The sequence below is a fragment of the Salvelinus fontinalis genome, chromosome 19 (assembly GCF_029448725.1).
Source record: "Salvelinus fontinalis isolate EN_2023a chromosome 19, ASM2944872v1, whole genome shotgun sequence".
Classification (NCBI taxonomy): domain Eukaryota; kingdom Metazoa; phylum Chordata; class Actinopteri; order Salmoniformes; family Salmonidae; genus Salvelinus; species Salvelinus fontinalis.
Window position 1 is genome coordinate 29,925,117 of NC_074683.1, and position 19,058 is coordinate 29,944,174.

At 44.3% G+C, this 19,058-nt stretch overlaps 2 protein-coding genes across 3 annotated transcripts in view; one reads left to right on the top strand and one right to left on the bottom strand.

Moving 5' to 3' along the window:
* LOC129816580 (zinc finger protein GLI2-like) overlaps positions 1-19,058 on the top strand; it is a 124,425-nt gene that overhangs the window by 101,238 nt on the left and 4,129 nt on the right. For both annotated transcript variants that reach the window (XM_055871213.1, XM_055871214.1), the window contains 6 exons: positions 5,579-5,689; positions 5,992-6,123; positions 14,672-14,821; positions 15,667-15,831; positions 16,039-16,317; positions 18,260-18,605. In XM_055871213.1, the coding sequence (XP_055727188.1) occupies positions 5,579-5,689; positions 5,992-6,123; positions 14,672-14,821; positions 15,667-15,831; positions 16,039-16,317; positions 18,260-18,605 (1,183 nt within the window). The remainder of the gene's footprint in view (positions 1-5,578; positions 5,690-5,991; positions 6,124-14,671; positions 14,822-15,666; positions 15,832-16,038; positions 16,318-18,259; positions 18,606-19,058) is intronic.
* On the bottom strand, positions 975-3,632 carry LOC129816581 (general transcription factor II-I repeat domain-containing protein 2B-like). Its single transcript, XM_055871215.1, has 2 exons — positions 1,591-3,632; positions 975-1,464 (listed from the first exon to the last, which is right to left on the bottom strand). Exons 1-2 carry the CDS (start codon positions 3,405-3,407, stop codon positions 1,458-1,460), a joined length of 1,824 nt encoding a protein of 607 aa, XP_055727190.1. The 5' UTR covers positions 3,408-3,632; the 3' UTR covers positions 975-1,457.

A 19,058-nucleotide genomic window follows, 5' to 3' on the forward strand; every position in this document is an offset into this window, starting at 1 on the left:
TGTCAAATTCAAAACTGTGTGCAAAAATAACTTCACTGAGTAAAACAAATTAGAATCTCCCCTCACTCACACATGTTACTGTCAAATTCAAAACAACAAAAATAATATCTTTGGGTAACACTGCACAATACTACATTGTACACTTTCTGACTGTGGACATCTGTTCTACAATGTCCCAGCAAAAGTGAGAAAGTAGGAAAGTGTGTGGTGTTCCTTTACCTCTATGGTGGCATCCAGCTTAAACCAGGCACAGCTCCAGCTACACTTGATCCCTGAATCCACTTGTTTAACAAGCAATGCCTCATAGTTAGTTAGCTAGTTAACTAGTTAATATTTCACACAGAATGTCAGGGTCCAGTAAGCAACTAACGCGTTATAACTTGAGGAACGGCAAGGAGTCGTATACGTTACCAGTTAATACTGTAATGACCTAACTGGATCATAAAGGAACAATTGTCCAGACAGAGGATTGAGTTTACGAATTTACGGTTTATTGAACCAACTTTACACAGGCTACTGTTTGGCCGTAGTCCACGCCAAATAAATGAAGGATACCCTATAAAACAACCGTGACCTTCTCTTGTGAAGACCAGACGTAAGAGAGAGAACAATGGCTAAACCTGGTCTTAACTTCTAATGCTCCATCCCCCTGCCCAACCCCCCTCCACGCCACTCCGCCAACCGCCAGGATGCCCGGCCTCAGAACATTCCTCAGAACATTCCGTGATTGGCAGATAGAAGGTTGATTGGCATTTCGGACCCCGCGAACACTGGGTACTGGTCAGTACAACTCAACCATCTACTAGCCTAACACATAACACACAGCTGTCTGTGCGGGTCGCTACATTACTATAGAGCAGGGGTGTCAAACTCATTTTCACCGAGGGCCACATCAGCATAATGGCTGTCCTCAAAGGGCCAGATGTAACTTATAAATGTAATCGAATGTAATGTAAAATAAATGTAACTCCTCCTTAATGTTAAATAACTCATTATTTATTATAACTTATTCAAGTGACAATTACAGTTGCATAGAAAATATATGTTTGCTTGTAGCTCTAACATAAATCCTTTTAAATTTTGTCAGCTTATGAAAACCCACATAACTCCATTAATGAAGGATCAAACTGTCCAAGTGAATAAAGAAAAATAACATAAAACTTAGCTGCAAAGAACATGTATGACACATGTAGCATTTTACAAAAAAAGGCTGCACACAGCCGTGCACCCAACTGATGGTTTGATGACAATTTGTCTGCATACACACATAAACCTGCAAACATTAAATAATTACTACAGCAGCTACACATAAATAATATGTAATCAACTAAAAATACCAAAATAAAGGTTGACTCAGTTCACAACTATATTGGTCAAGTTTTTCGGTTAGTCTTTGATGAGGAGATGCTGCCTGTCCTTGAACACACCAAGTGGATTCTCTCTCTACTATCGATTGATCATGTTCTGAAAATGATAAACACAAAACAAAATGCAAGCACAATCATTAAATTGCACACAGTTTAACTGTTCTTCTTCTTGGTTGAATTACATTTTATTATATTTTAATTAAGTTTAAAAAAAAATGCTTGCCTGTGTGTTTTCTGACCAGATGTCTGACACCGTTTTCCCGTTACCAGTGTGTCAATGTCTGGTTTTAGGTCCTGTGCTGAGGCAATGCGTAGAACAGCATGGAGGTTGTCATCCGTGAGGCGTGATCTGTGCTTGTTTTTGTTCAGATTCATTATGGAAAAAAACTGTTCGCACAGATAGGTGCTCCCAAACATGGACAGAACACGGGCAGCATGAAGTCGAAGCTGTGGCATCAAACCAGGAGGCAGCAGACGGTAAAAGTCCTGGATTGTAGCATCCTGAAACTTTGCTCTCAGGCCACTGTCGCTTTGAAGCTCAATTAGCTCCATCTGAAGGTGTTGGGGTGCAGTGCAGACATCGGTGGTGAAAGGATTGGCAAAGATGTCAAAGCCAGACTGTTGTGCTCTGAAGTCAGAGAAGCGCCGATCAAACTCAGTCTTTAACCAGCTCAGTTTGGTAGCCAACTGAGCACATGAAAAAGTCTCGGGAAATGAGGCTGACATGCTCTGACAAACAGGAAAGTGAACAAGATTGTCCTGTTTCACTTGCCACATCCATAAGTCCAATTTACGCTGGAAAGCCGTGATCGTGTCGGACATCTGCGTGATGACTTGTTTGCGTCCCTGCAGCTTCTGATTCAGCTGGGCGAGATGGTCGGTTATGTCACACAACACAGCAAAGTCACACATCCACTTTGGATCTGATAGTTCAGACATGAGTTTTCCTTTACTCTGCATAAAAAGAGCAATGTCTTTCCTGAGCTCGAAAAATCGCTTGAGGACTTTGCTCCTACTCAGCCACCGCACTTCTGTATGGTACAGCACATCCCCGTGTTCCGAGCCCATCTCCAGCAAAAACTGCTGGAACTGACGGTGATTCAGGCCACGCGCCCGAATGAAGTTCACTGTTTTCATGACTGTGGTCACAATGTCCTCCATCCCCAGCACCTTCCCACACAAAGCTTCTTGATGGATAATGCAATGATACGTTATCAAAGGCGTGTGACAGTTCATTTTTTGCATTTTCCCCTTCATTAGTCCAACCAAGCCCACTTTTCCTCCACACATTGCCGGTGCACCGTCTGTAGTTAATCCTACCAAGTTTTCCCACTGCAATGCATTTTTACTTACGGACTTCTCTACCGCATCAAAAATGTTCTGTCCCGTCGTGGTCCCATGCATTGCAGCCACATCCAACAGCTCCTCAGTGATAGAGAGGTCCGACTTTACGCCTCTAATAAAAATTGATAACTGCGCTGTGTCCGTGTTATCTGTGCTTTCATCAACAGCTAATGAAAAAGCTGTGTAGCTGCGTGTCTCCTCGGCCAGCTGTGTTGTAAGATTTTCTGCTAGTTCCTTCACTCGGTCGACGATGGTGTTTCTTGATAAACTGACATTTTTAAAAGTCTGTAACTGGTCGGGACACACCTGCTCACAGACCTTCAGCATGCACTGCTTCAAAAACGCTCCCTCTGAAAAAGACTTGGAAGCGTGGGCGATTTCTTCAGCCACAATGAAGCTAGCTTTCACCGCGGCCTCGTTTTTGGCTGTGGATTTCATGAACAAACTCTGCTGCGACCGCAGTTTGCCTTTTAATTCTTGGGCAATTTGTTGCTTTTCTTGAAGGCTAGCTTTAGCGTACTTAGCTCCGTGTTTGGTGTCAAAATGTCGACGCAGATTGTACTCTTTGACAACCGACACCGCCTCGTAACACAAAAGACATACCGGTCTTTCTCCTTGAAGCGCAAACAAGTATTCGCCTTCCCATCTTTCTTGAAACAGTCTTCCGTCTGCATCAACTTTTCTCTTTCTGGACATTTTGGGATCATTATTTATATCTCAATTCCACTCGTTGGCATGGACACTGCCGTGGCTAGCGTAGTCGAAAGGCATTGTGGGAATGTAGTTTTTGGTCAAAGCACGCTCTTAATTTATTTTTTGGTATTTATTTTTAGACACTCAAAACTTTTAAGCTCTCGCGGGCCACATAAAATGACCTGGCGGGCCACATCTGGCCCGCGGGCCTTGAGTTTGACACATGTGCTATAGAGCATTGGTTAGGTTACTAATGTTAGCTCATCTGATGTTGTAACGTTAGCTGTCTGACTTTATTAGCAAGCTAATTTTCACACCATAACTCAATTATTTGATCAGATATGTTGGCTAATATTGCTCAACATTTCTCTGGCTCGCTACGGATAATTCAATCCAGCTAACAAGATATTTAACAATACAAATACTTGTTCCACCACTTTCTCCCTCACCTCAAACTTTCCAAATGCCAGTTGTTTTTCGGTTACAGCTCATTAAGTACGCTTCATCACCGTGGTCAGGCTTCTCATCTAACGTTACCTTTTCGTTATCGTTCAGAGACGCGCTGCTGTAGCTGGCAAGCTGTCTTTCCAGAGCGCGCGCTGATGGTTGTCTCTTCAGTCGCTTGTTGCTCTGATTTCTGTTGTTATGTAAACGATTGGCCGAGCCTTGGATACAGCCAGTATTGCTCCAAACGCGCATCGCTCGGTCGCTTACAGCCAGTAGTGATCCAAAGCCCCCCAAACACACACTCAAAACGGCGAATTTCGCTGAAAGGTGACAAGTTTGTATCCCTGCTAAACAGACAGACAGGGGTAATATAATAATAGTCTACATCTGTCATCTCACAGAATCTGGGGTCATGTTCAGTTGACACAAAACACAAGATGTACTGAAATGTGAAGATGCCCTAACGAACACCCAGAGCTCTCTAACATGAATTATATGTGCATTGTGTACAAGTTATGTTATTGGTAAAATGATGTCATGCTAAATTAATCCAACCCAAGATTCTCATAAACTGTCAAGTGTTTTTGGTGAGAGATGTTTCAGCTGGAGGATGACTCCCTCCCACTAGCAGCTGTTTTTATCTGTCTCAGTTCTTAGAAGTGTTTCCTCTGTCTCCTTTATCAACTTATTGTATACAATATGGTCCCTATGAATGTAAACTTCCCCCTCATTTACCATCTCCCCCTCAGACACACACAGACACCCATATATTCCATCACTATGTCTATTTTAGTACACTAATGTGCGCGCACACACACATGCGCACACACACATGCGCGCACACACACACACACACACACACACACACACACACACACACACACACACACACACACACACACACACACACACACACACACACACACACACACACACACACACAGGCAGAGAGAGCTGAATTCCCCCTCAGCTTGACAGTGAACAGAACCACATTTCCCCTGGTTTCCAGCCAAACAAGTCAGTGTTAGTGAGATCCCAGAAGCACAGTCAGCGCTGTACTGTACTGTAGTGTAGTTGCTGGGTGAGATTTGGAGATTAGAGAGACCCCTCCTCACTGACTCCGAACCCTCCCATCATATATTTTCTTATGATGCTTAAACACACACACACACACACACACACTGAGTGTCTCCTCCTCAGAGCCTGTGACTGAGGCTTTAAAAGGCTGTGTCTGTCTGTCGTGTTAAGAGTTGGTCGGAGGATCAAAGCTCTGAGCGTTGCAGTGTGGGTAATAATTTATTTTCATATTTCCCCTGGCTGACTCTCATAAAGCAGTCTAAACTGTTTCTCTGTGGTGGGTCGATATACGAGTTATGTGCCCTGAGCCTGGTGCTTGGCTGGCTCAGGTTGTCTCTGGAACCAACCAACCCTCACATCATCATGTTGCCATAGAACAGAGCCAGTCAGCCAGAGCCACTCTGGGTTATCTTCACGCTGCCTCCATCTCTTCGCACCAGAGCACCGTAACTCTCTGACTCCTTCTTCTATTTGGCCACTTAGCAGACATTTTGTATGTAATCCCTGTGTGAATTGAACTCGACACTCTTACCAACTGAGCCACAAAGGACCACTCTATCTGAACTCTACCTCTCGCTCTTCAGTATGTCCTTCAGAAGGCTGGTATAGCCTGTGTCTCTCTAACGTCTAACTCCTTCTCTCTCCTGCAGAATGCTGGTGGCGACCCGGCGGTGAGCAGCACAGTCAAGCCCATGATCACCAAAAGGCACAAGGTCAAGATAGAAGTAGAGGGACCCCGGTCCATATCACCGTGCTCTCAGGTTTGGGACCCCACGACCTCTCACTTAATTGATCTTTATAAATGGCATACAGAAATATAATATACCGGGTCCTTTTACACTAGATCAATAAGACGAACTGTGTTGTTGCTTTTTCTTATCTTTACAGCGAGTTGTGTAAAAGCAATCTTAGATCATCAGGAAGCAGATAAGCAATTGTAGAATAGTAAAGTATAGTTGGTAGCGATATGCTATTGTCAACACACACACACACATACTGTGTGCGTGCATTCACGTCAGACACAGTCATGAACCCCTCTCTGACTGAGTCCTCTGGTCCACAGGAGCATGTCCTGGACCTGAGTGAGGAGCGGGATAAAGATGAGTGGAAGCAGGAGCCAGAGGCTGTCTACGAGACCAACTGTCACTGGGACGGCTGCACCAAGGAGTACGACACCCAGGACCAGCTCGTTCACGTGAGTTATTATAAATTATACAACAGGTGGGTCTAATCCTGGATGCTAATTGGTTAAAACCACATTGCAGCCGGTGTCTATTCCACAGGTTACCACCAGCTAAATCTATGACGTTAAAATGCCTATTTACTCTGTTCCATCTCCCTGGCAATCCATCCAGCCCAGCCAGACAATTTATAAACTTGATCTCCACTGTAAAAAGCATCTAGACATTAACTCCCATTTCTTTTAGACTAACATTTAGTTTTCAACGGTGGAGATTTGTATTAACCTTGCTGTCTGTCTCTCCATCATTTGCAACATTGTTTCAGTATTGAAACAATGTTGCAGTATTCGATCTCTAGCTGTACTATAGTAATGAACATGTCGGGGTCAGGAGTTGGGATGAGACACAGGCAGGCAGGCAGCTTTTCTCAGCCAGTCGAAATCATGGATCAACATCATTTTTATGGATATACAGTGTAGACAAATAAATGTCAGTAGAAAACAGGCAAAACGAAAAACAAAGTGCAGCAAGTTTGCAGTTTTTCCAGCTTCAGTTTGAAGTGATTGTGTTAGCTGTGTTGTTGGCTAGCTCCACCGAACAACAGTGTCCTAACGAGACAGCGCATTTTCTATGCCAAGTGAAATCGTGCCTCATTAGCTCATCGATATGGATATATCCAAATAAATGTCACTAGAAAGAAGCTTAAACAAACGCAAATGCAGCTACTTTGCTATTATTCTGTCTGCACTGTTTAACGTGACTGTAAGTTAGCCGTAGTCGGCTAGCTAGCAAAAAAGGACTATATCTTGTGCAAGGATGAAATAGTATGAATAAATTCATCAAAATCATGTTTTTAATGATAATATAAAAGTGATAATGCCCTCGAAGCCGGTGTTTGGGGGATGTATTGGCACAGTTTGCCAGCCCTCGACTTCATCTCGGGCCTATCAACACCCGTACCAGTATATCCTCCAAGCACTGGCTTCAAGGGCATTATCACTTAAGTCATCTTTAGTTACCTCAGAGAGTTAGGACATCTGAGAGTAGGGAGCTGCTGGAGTGAACAGAATGGTATCAAACACATGGAAACCATGGAAACCATGTTTTTGAGAGAGAGAGAGAGTCACACAGAGAGAGTCACACAGACAGAGGCACAGAGAGAGAGGCATACAGATACAGGAAAAAGTCCAAAAGACCTTGCATTTAAAAAATAAAAATAAATAAAGTTCAAAACGGCCTCTTCTGCTCATCCTTGAAGTGTGCAGGGTTAGAGTCAGTGCGTCAAGTTTAAGATTTAACCAGTCAGTGCCAGGTCAGAGCCAGGGGTTGGGGGTCACAGCTGCTGATCCTTTCCTGTGGTGGACACGCACAGGGTTAATGAAGCCTGTTGATTGTGACTGAGGAGACATAGGTACACTAATGGCCCTGCAGCTGTAACCCCGAACCCCTGGCTCTAACCTATGACCTTTGAACTCTGTTCTATTCCTTTCTTCTCCACTAAACTCCCGACGCAGCCTTCTCTGCTGCTCCACTCCCATAGGCTGTGATTAACAATTGGGTTTCCCCAACCTGACAGACAGGTGGCAAGGGGCATGTGTCAGCCCAGTACCCAGACTGGGAGTCTCTGAGTTGAGTCTGCAATGGTCTGGAGTCTCTAACTCCCAGTGTTACGGGTCAGGAGTGGATTCACCTTGGAGCCCCTTTCTCCCCCCTTTCCACCCTCTCCCTCCACTCTCAGCACCCCGGTCCCAGACTGTTCTGACAAGGCAAGTCAAGGAGGAGAGCCAACTAAGAACCCCTTTTACCCCATATTTCCCCCTTTCACCCACCTCTCCTCCCCCACCCTCTCACTTCTCCCCCTCCTCCTGCCACCCAGACCATCGACCCCATTCTGTCCTGACAGAGGGCTAGTCCAGACCAAGTTAGTTCCAGCATCCATCCCCCTACTCTGCTGCTCTGTCAGGGGCTGAGGGGAACAGAAAACAGAGATAGGACCTGCTGGTATGGATTGTAGGGTGTGGGGTGTGGATTCTAAGGTGTGAATTGTAGGGCGTGGGTTGTGGATTGTAGGGCGTGGATTGTAAGGTGTGGGTTGTGGATTGTAGGGCGTGGATTGTAGGGTGTGGGGTGTGGATTGTAGGGCGTGGGGTGTGGATTGTAGGGTGTGGATTGTAGGGTGTGGGGTGTGGATTGTAGGGCGTGGGGGTGTAGATTGTAGGGCGTGGGGTGTGGATTGTAGGGTGTGGATTGTAGGGTGTGGGGTGTAGATTGTAGGGCGTGGATTGTAGGGTGTGGGGTGTGGATTGTAGGGCGTGGGGGTGTAGATTGTAGGGCGTGGGGTGTGGATTGTAGGGTGTGGATTGTAGGGCGTGGGGGTGTAGATTGTAGGGTGTGGGGTGTGGATTGTAGGGTGTGGATTGTAGGGCGTGGGGGTGTAGATTGTAGGGAGTGGGGTGTGGATTGTAGGGTGTGGATTGTAGGGTGTGGATTGTAGGGCGTGGGGGTGTAGATTGTAGGGCGTGGGGTGTGGATTGTAGGGTGTGGATTGTAGGGCGTGGGGGTGTAGATTGTAGGACGTGGGGTGTGGATTGTAGGGTGTGGATTGTAGGGCGTGGGGTCTGGATTGTAGGGCGTGGGGTGTGGATTGTAGGGTGTAGATTGTAGGGCATGGGGTGTGGATTGTAGGGTGTAGATTGTAGGGCGTGGGGTGTGGATTGTAGGGTGTAGATTGTAGGGCGTGGGGTGTGGATTGTAGGGTGTAGATTGTAGGGCGTGGGGTGTAGATTGTAGGGCATGGGGTCTGGATTGTAGGGTGTAGATTGTAGGGTGTGGATTGTAGGGTGTAGATTGTAGGGCGTGGGGTATGGATTGTAGGGTGTAGATTGTAGGGCGTGGGGTGTGGATGGACAAGGTGAAGCAAAGAACATACCACAACTCTCTGGAACAAGGGTTAGGCAGCCAGGAAGGAAAATACTAACAGTATATGTCAATTGTAAATACAGTGTTATAAAATAATGTATTTATGAATGAGTCTCTTGTTACAGTAACTTCTAATTATATATCTCAGGAGATGTAGATGTAAATGCTGAGAGTATGCTGCTAAGAGTTTGATAGGACTTTATATCGTCATCTACATTACTGTACACATGCCCCTGTATTGTAGATCCAAGGTTTCACACAATGTTCTCACCAGTGAAATCACACACCTTGAAAAAATACTAAATTATGGCATAGAGCTTCTAGGTTCTATTTACCCAAACTAATCCTTCCTGAGTAGCCTCATATTATGGTTTCACTATGGTATTGTTACGTGGGGTGGAGCAGGTGAACCCAAGTGCAGATTCAAACGAAGAGACAGGGATAAGGTAACCAAGGTATTTATTGAAAACCGGGGGGAGATGGGGTGCAGGCCAGGGGGAGCTCTGGCGTGTAGCAGGGAACCAGGAACTGAGGCTGCGGCTGAGGCAAGGGAAGTAGGGGCAGGGTAAGCAGGTCCGGAGCGGAATCCAAGGAAGCAGTAGAGCAGGGGTCCAGGGCAGGGAAGCAGGACTGATGAGACGAGGGACTGGAGACAGGGACCAGAGTCAGAGCGGACGGAACTGTAGCGGAGATAAGAGCAGTATCAGGCTAGGGAAAACAGGCACCACAGGATAACAAGATCAATGCAGGAACAAACGGCTTGAAATGCAGACTGACTGAGCAAAGGCTACGATCTGGCAACGTGAAAGTGGCAGGGCTGAGTATTTGTAGTTTTGATTATGGAACAGGTTGCAGCTGGTGGAGATCTGCTCTGACTCCAGCACACCTTTCTCCACACACGCAATCAGATACACCCACACAGAGAGAGAGAGGGAGAGAGCACTGGGGGAGTGGCGGCAGGTTAGGGAGACACAGGATGAGAAGTAGAGGGCGTGGCAGGAGCAGATGTAACGGGAATGAAGAGTACATGGCTGAAAATGTAATCCTTCTGCAGGCCACACACTTCTTTATCCACTCCTCCTTCTCTAAAAAAGAACTGGGTAGGAATGATCCTCAACCGCTAACTGAGTCAGAGGGTATACATCTGCATCCCAAATGACACTCTATTCCCTATAGGGCTCTGGTCAAATGTAGTGCACTATTTATGGAATAGGGTGGCATATGGGATGTAACCGACTTGAAGAGGGGATGGAGTCTTGCTCCATTTGCTTCTTGCTTGTGACAGTGGCCACATGAGTAAGGTATAGTACAGGCTTCAGAGGAAATTAAGTGGTTTACCTGGGGATGTGAATATTTTCCATGTGGTTGTGTGTGTGTGTGTGTGTGTGTGTGTGTGTGTGTAACATGACTATTCGGGTTGTCTGGGCCTAAAGGACAGGATATACTGTAATTAAGGGCTTAGTCGAAATGGAGGGGCACCAGACAGGGTAATCCTACCAAGTGGCATTGCGTGCCTAGACAATACATCAGAATGACAGAGTGACTATTCCTGACCTCCTGACCACACACTTCTATGAAAGACAGGCAGTTCCCTCGAAACAAGAAATCAGTGTTTTTCATTGTCAGTTAGTTTTCTGTAGCTCAATGGAATGTAACTCTAGACATTTATGTCCAATCACTCATGTTTTTGAAATCCTCAAGTAAAGAACGTATGCATATACACAGTGTACAAAATATTAGGAACAACTGCTCTTTCCATGACATAGACTGACCAGGTGAATCGAGGTGAAGGCTATGATCCATTATTGATGTCACTTATTAAATCCACTTCAATCAGTGTAGATCAGGCCTGGGCAATTATTTTCCATGGAGGGCCACATTAGAATATATTTTTGCTATTGCGGGCCAGAATCATATTACAGGATTATACATCATGTGTATGACTGTGTTGACAGATATATCTACTGTAAATCACATCCAGATATGCTACTTAATTTACTTTTTTAACATGCACAGAAATAAACCACATCCATGTTCTCCTTTTGGAAGGTATTTTCATTATTAAACATACAATGAACTACACAGAGGGAAAAGTACACTGTGCATTTGTAACGACTTTCTTCTGTGGACGAAGGAGAGGACCAAAGCGCAGCGCGTTTAGTGTTCAACATGTTTTAATAAAGACGATAAACGTGAACACTACAAAATTACAAAACAACAAATGTGAAAAACCGAAACAGTCCTTTCTGGTGCATAGACACAAAGACACAAAACAGGCTACCTAAATATGGTTCCCAATCAGAGACAACGCAAAACACCTGTCTCTGATTGAGAACCATATCAGGCCAAACAAGAAACCCCACATAGAAACAGACAACATAGAATGCCCACTCAGCTCACGTCCTGACCAACACTAAAACAACGAAAACACAAAAGAACTATGGTCAGAACGTGACAGCATTCAGCACCTTGGACAGAACTCTTGTTAACAGGTATGCACAAAAACACAAGAAAGAGAGAGCTCAACATTACATTTAAACTACTCAATCAGTGTGAGGAGTGAAGTCTCTGATGGGCATTGACTAGAGCAGTGAAGTCAGGTATAGTTTCTGACGTCACTATGCGCAGGATTGCTGAGACGTGAGAGTCAGTAAGAGATGATGATGTGTTTCTTGACTTGTTATATTTCATCACTGAAAATGTCTGTTCACATACATAGGTTGACCCAAACAGTACAAACATCTTCTGAGCATGACTCCTAATCTTTGGAAAGTTTTGTCGTCGAGAGATGCATAGAACCTCGTCAGTGACATTGTTTTGAATAGTTCTCCAATCACTGCATCAGACGGAAGATCGATAAGTTCAAGTTGCAGGTCAGTGGGAGCGTTATCCACATTGAAGGTGAAAGGAGAGGAAATCAACAGCATGTCATTTTCCAACACTTTGAAATCCTCAAAACGCGAGAAAACTCAGCGTTCAAAGCACGCAGCAGCGATGTATACTTCTCCCGCTGGTCATCTGATAGGGAACAGACTATTAGTGTCGGAAGGTGGGTGAGATTGTTGGCTTCTACTTGGCGGGTCAGGAGGAGTAATTTTGACAAGGCTGTACATCTGATGTGCAAAAAGGCCCTTCCTCCTAGTTTGGAATTCAGTTCATTCACAAGGGCCATGATGTCCACTGTGAAGTCAAAATCAGCCAACCATTCTTTATCTTGCAGTTGAGGGAAATCCACATTTTCCTTTCATTTGCAAAAACTCAGCAATCTCTGACATCAGGTCTCACACCCTTTTAAGCACCTTCCCCAAACTCAGCCATCTCACGTTTGTGTGGTAGGGGAGATCTGCATGACCCAACTCTGTCTCTTCCAACAGTGAGACAAACTGCCTGTGGTTTAAAGATTTTGCTCTTATGAGGTTTACCACTTTAGTGACTGTATCCACACCATGGCTCATTTTCAGAACACATTTACAGAGCACCTCCTGATGAATAACGCAATGCAGGAAAATAATTTCTGATCTGGGCTCAGCTCAGCTACTTGATCTTGTGTCCTTTTCAAAAGGTCAACGTTTTTTCCTGTCAAGTTTGGGCACCCATCAGTGGTCGCACTGGATAACTTTTCAAAACTCAGTCCCAGCTTTGCTTCACACTTATTAACCTCCTCCAATAAATCTTTCCCTATGGTTGTGCTCTTCATTGACTGCACTGAAGCAAGCTCCTCTGTAATTTCAAAGTCTGGGGTTATGCCCCGTCAGAACATCAACAACTGTGCCATGTCACGTGCGTCACTGCTCTCATCCAGGGTCAAGGAGAAATAGGTGAAATCCTTTACCTTGTCTTTCAACTGTTGTTCCATATTCTCTGCAATGTCCACAACACGCCGTGTCACTGTTTGTCTTGACAGGGAAACATTTTCAAACAGATCTTTCTTGTCGGGGCAAAGTATTGCTGCAGAGTCAATTAAACATTAATTAATGAATTTTCCCTCAGCGAATGGCTTGCTATGTTTAACAATCTTGTGGGACAGTACATAGCTAGCTCTCGCGTTTCCGTCATTTGCTGAATGCGGTTTTGTGAAAAGTCCATGCTGCTTTTGCAACTGAGAAAGCAACTCGTTCGATGCACTCAGAAGACATATTCCTATATTTCTCTGCATGTTTTGTCTGGAAGTGTCAGGACAAGTTGTAGTCTTTCAAGACAGCGATGCTCTCTTTGCACACTAAGCACACAGCTTTCCCTGATACATCAATAAAGAAATATTTCAATGTCCACTCTTGCTGGAACACCCTACATTCTTTGTCTACTTTCCTGTTCTTTGAAATCTTTGAAAAACACATTTTTGTGCATTTTATAGCTAGCTACTATCTGTAACTGTGACGTGTGTGTCAGCCTGTCAGTCACTGTCTGTCCTCGTGCAGTTGTTATTTATACGGCCTTCAAAATAAATGTCCCACAAGTGGTGGGAGTTGAATCATTACACAAAGGCATTCATTGGGCTTTTCATTTGAATGACAAATATGTTTTTCAAAACTTTACTATCGCAAATTCTTTATGTGATCTGAGCATGATTCCGCGGGCCGTATTGAATCAGGTTCGCGGGCCAAATACGGCCCCCGGGCCGGGCCTTTGCCCAGGCCTGGTGTAGATGAAGGGGAGGAGACAGGTTAAACAAGGATTTTTAAGCCTTGAGATAATTGAGACATGGATTGTGTATGTGTGCCATTCAGAGAGTAAATGGGCAAGACAAAATATTGAAGTACCTTTGAACGGGGTATGGTAGTAGGTGCCAGGCGCAGCGGTTTCTGTCGAGAACTGCAACGCTGCTGGGTTTTTCACACTTAGCAGTTTCCCGTGTGTATCAAGAATGGTCCACCACCTAAAGGACATCCAGCGAACTTGACAACTGTGGGAGGCATTGGAGTCAACATGATCCAGTGTCCCTGTAGAACGCTTTCGACACTTTGTAGAGTCCATGACCAGACGAATTGAGGTTATTCTGAGGGAAAAATGAGGGTGGGGGGGTGCAACGTGTTCTTTGGGGGGGTGCAACGTGTTCCTCAAAGAACATAATCAGCTGTTGAAGCATGTGCATCTGAGGGAGAGAGAGGAGGAGATGTGTGTAAATCTCAGGTGTGACTGTCAGACAACTCAGGATTATTCTTGATCCTAATTCCTCTTCCGGTTAGTAAAGGAAGTCCCCTCCATCTGACGCATATAGGGCCTGAGAAAACATTGTGTGTGTGTGAGACACAGGACCTGACAAAACACTCACAACCCTTTGTCTACAACTCACATTGTAGACAAACTGTCAGCCATGATGGCTGGCGTTGTCACTCGTGGTCTGGCTTGGGGAAAGGACGGGATCTCAGAGAGGGATGTTTGGGAGGCCTGCTCTCACAAGCTCTTTGCTGACTAAACGTCTCACTTCTCCACACACACACACACACACACACACACACACACACACACACACACACACACACACACACACAATCCCACCTCGAATGAGCAGGAAAGGGACAGCTTTAAAGACAGTCTGACAGTTGATTGAGAAGATCATATCCTGAAACAAGTTGAGATACATGGATGTGTCGGCTGTGTTTTACTCCCATGTCACCCCATGTTCCCTTGTTCTCTCTTCAGCACATCAACAACGACCACATCCATGGGGAGAAGAAAGAGTTTGTGTGCCGTTGGGATGAGTGCTCGAGAGAACAGAAGCCCTTCAAAGCTCAGTACATGCTGGTGGTCCACATGAGGAGACACACTGGGGAAAAGCCACACAAATGCACAGTAAGAACTGCCAACTAGCACCTGGGCATGTACACATTATTTCAATAAGCCCAGAGCCTTCTATTATAGGTCATGGATAAGCCACTCACATAACTATCTTTCCTTGTATTAAACACATTTCTACACAAGTCCTACCTTTAGATAGGGTTATGCTTTGCACCCTGTAATAACTATTGACCGTAACTTTACTTTATTTCTTCACTCCAAGCCTATTTCTTACCAGTAGTGATCCTTCCTCTCCATCTAGATGAGTTTTCCGGGAATTCCTAAGGGCCTCATCTGTAGCATGCAGTCCACTCATGATGATCACATTCAGAGTGTAGTTTCCTCAGCTTCAAAGCTCATTGATGAGGCCTTGTGAGTCCAGTCCATTAAAATACTTCTGACTAGAGACTTCACAAGGCTGATTGACAGGAGGGGAGGATATTAGTTATTAAAGTGTAAAGAGTTTAGTTTTAAATCCCACATGCATCTCATTCTCTCCCAGCTATCTCCCTCTCAAGCAAGTCTTGTGTTTTTGAAGGGAGGATCTTAGGTCTTTTATGTCCACTTTTGAGCGAATATAGTTTGATCCCATCTCACACAAACTGTCAATTACCCACAGTGCACGGCACAGTATGCCGCTCTGAAGGAATACCAAATCAATGCATAGCCTATTGTAGCATACCAAAGCTAAACACAGAACAGCTTTGATGCTTTGTTTCAACAAAGCTCTCCATGGTCTCTTACTTAGCTTAAATACTTGTAATAGTAATTTTTCTCTAAGAGCTAATACTTTTGTGTGATACAAGTAAGAGTCTCTGAGGCTATGTCTAACTGACCTTTGTCTCCCTCCCTCTCTCTAGTTTGAAGGATGCTGTAAGGCCTACTCTCGCCTGGAGAACCTGAAGACGCACCTGAGGTCCCACACAGGGGAGAAGCCGTACGTCTGTGAACATGAGGGCTGCAACAAAGCCTTCTCCAACGCCTCAGACAGAGCCAAGCACCAGAACCGCACACACTCCAATGAGGTACGGCTCTTATAGACAATCACCTCAAAGACATACTTTGAGCTACATCTACATACAGTATTTACCCACTGCCATTATTTAAATCAACTAATGTGCATAAACATTTATTTTGTTTTTATATATTGCATTTTCAGAAGACAATGAAAGAAATCAGTAATCAACATAAGCATGAGGTAATAAGACATAATTTTAAATTATTTTTCCCAGAAACCGTACATCTGTAAAATCCCTGGGTGCACTAAACGCTACACAGACCCCAGCTCTCTCAGGAAGCATGTGAAGACGGTTCACGGACCAGAGGCCCACGTCACCAAGAAACAACGTGGCGATGTGCCTCCCAGGGGTCCTCCCAAGGGAAATGGAGAGAACGAGGCAAATGCCAAACAGAGTGATAGAGGGATAGATGGAAAGATGGAGGCCAACAGCATTACTAGAGGAGTGGAGGACTGCCTGCAGGTCAAGTCAATCAAGACCGAGAACTCGATGGTAAGACAGGGTGTGACATTCCAATGTGTCATCACCACTAATTGTTTAACAAAGCATTGACTTTGACTATTGTCAAAATCCTCTCAACTACTAACTACTTAAACTATCAATGCAAATCCTATCAGTACCATTCATACATATTCTATGATATTTGAGTCTTGTGACTCAAATGCAGCCATTTCACCATCTATCCCATCACCTTTCACGCTAACTGTGATGGACAATTGACCTGCTGATGGTCTACTCTTCTCCTAATCCATCTCACCTCTCTGGTCACTACTTGAATGTGCTTCTCTTTCTTTAACACTTTCCCCAACGGACAGGCATCTCTGAGGTAAGCACCACCACTTTTTCTCTTTCATTTCAATGCTTTCTAACTGCATGTCAATTTTGCATCTGTACAAATTGCACTACTCTGTTCCTTTATGTATGAAAGAATAGAGGATTACACCAAGCACTTTCCAAGCGCTTCTGGTTTTAAAAGTCTATACTGTACCGTCTACAGTTTATTCAGTTTATTCAGTTATATTCCTCTGTGGCCTACGTGATCTGACAGTAATGTCTGTCGGGCCATGATAAAAGTCATTATCAAATTAATATTCAAAGAACGGGACTGTTCAGCATGTGTGTGGAACAAATAGTGTCAGCAATCAAGCTGTGATCAAGACTCTTTCTAGTTCAGTCTGTGTCAGAATGAATCACTATCAACACTTGACTGGGATTAGACTCACAGTATCCCTCCATCGCTCCACAATATACTTGTTTCCTTTGTAAATGAATCCAACACATCTATGATAAATAAGATTATGAAACTATAGCTAGGCTACATCATTTATTTAATTTGTGGTTTTGCAAAGAGTTTACATACTTGATTAATCAGAATTGTGCAACTGTATTCCAGTATTTAATATTTTAACCAATACAGCTGTTTTTTTCTCAATATCAAATCATTTCTGGGTAACAAGTAAGTACCTTACTGTGATCCTTTTCAATTAAAATGGTCAAAAAGAAACAAAAATAGGTTCTTAGCAAAGAGCAATTTCTCAAGCAAGAATTTTGCTAGGACTGTCTGGGAGTGGTCTGAGTGGGGAGGGAAAACTAAAAACTAGCAGTTATTGGCAGAGAGGTGTGGAACTCTTTCTTGTTGATCTGATAACAAATGGACTGCCTGGTGTAGTCACCAGGCAAGCCAAAACTCAATTCCCACCAAATCAGGCTGAAATTTCAGGCCTTACACTAAAAGTGCATTAACATATTTTTCACAATTTCACAGTATTATTCTAACCTCATAGTGTGAAAATATATAGAAAACACAGAACAATCCCGTTTTTGACTGCACTAGGCCTTTAAGCATATATATTATTATTATTATCTTTATATATTTTTATATTATATTTAGATATTGCAGATAGATTATAGCTTCCATCAATGTAATTGTCTACATCATTTCCAATCCCCCATATTTTTTTGTAAATATATTTATATACATACATACACATACATACCCACATATATAAATATATATACATATACACATAAATACACATATATATATATATATATATCTCTCTTTTTTTATTATATTTTCCTTTATTATTTCCCGCAAACCCTACCACCCCTCCCCTAATTGGAGTAAACTAAGAAACAATAACACTTAGGCTTCTACATCCAGCGTGTACATACTTTAAGCATATTTTTACAATGACCATGCCCTGAATTAAGTACCTTACTGTGATCCTTTTCAATTAAAATGGTCAAAAAGAAACAAAAATAGGTTCTTAGCAAAGAGCAATTGGTCTGACTGTGGTACCCTTTTCACACTACCATGCCAACCTGAACAAAACCACTCAGTAGAGCTTGGTTCAACTTAGTAATATGAAAATCCCTTGATAGGCTTGATCTGGTGTCTAACATAAACCATATATCCTGTCCCCCTCTCCAGACGTATCAATCCAGCCCTGGCGGTCACTCGTCATGTAGCAGTGAACCATCGCCACTTGGCAGTGCCCACAACAATGACAGTGGAGTAGAGATGGCCCTGCACAGCGGGGGCAGCTTTGGGGAGCTGAGTGCACTGGATGACCCTCCCATGGTAGACTCCTCCACCCTCTCCCACGGCAACTCAGCAGGGGTGGGGCTTGGGCTCCGTAAAGGGGGAGGAGTCACCATCAAGCTGGAGAACATCAAGAAGGAGAGGCTGAAGAATGTGAGAGACTCGTGTCTCTGGACCAACTCTGGTCCACAGATCCGGAACACCAACACCAAGCTGCCTCCTATTCCTGCTGTTGGTAAGAGTTTTATATAGAGTTTTTGATAACAACTGTTGTTAAAAACTGTCATAATGCGGAAAGTTTAATAAACGATGACAAGGAAGAAAAATATTATCTTATTAAAAAATTCTCGCTAGGGCCTCCCGAGTGGCACAGCGGTCTAAAGCACTGCATCACAGTGCTTGAGGCATCACTACAGATCCGGAATCGATCCTGGGCTGTGTCGCAGCCGGCCATGACTGGGAGAGCCATGAGGCGGCACACAGTTGGCACAGGGTTGTCGGGGTTAGGGGAGGGTTTGGCCGGCCGGGATGTCCTTGTCCCATCGCGCTCTAGTGACTCCTGTTGCGGGCCGGGCGCATGCACGCTAACACGGTCGCCAGTTGTACGGTGGTTCCTCCGACACATTGGTGCGGCTGGCTTCCGGCTTAAGTGAGCAGTGTGTCAAGAAGCAGTGCGTGTTTCAGAGGA

Excerpts from the sequence above, each read along its gene's own strand:
- LOC129816581 (XM_055871215.1), bottom strand. The coding sequence starts at position 3,407 with ATGTCCAGAAAGAGAAAAGTTGATGCAGACGGAAGACTGTTTCAAGAA.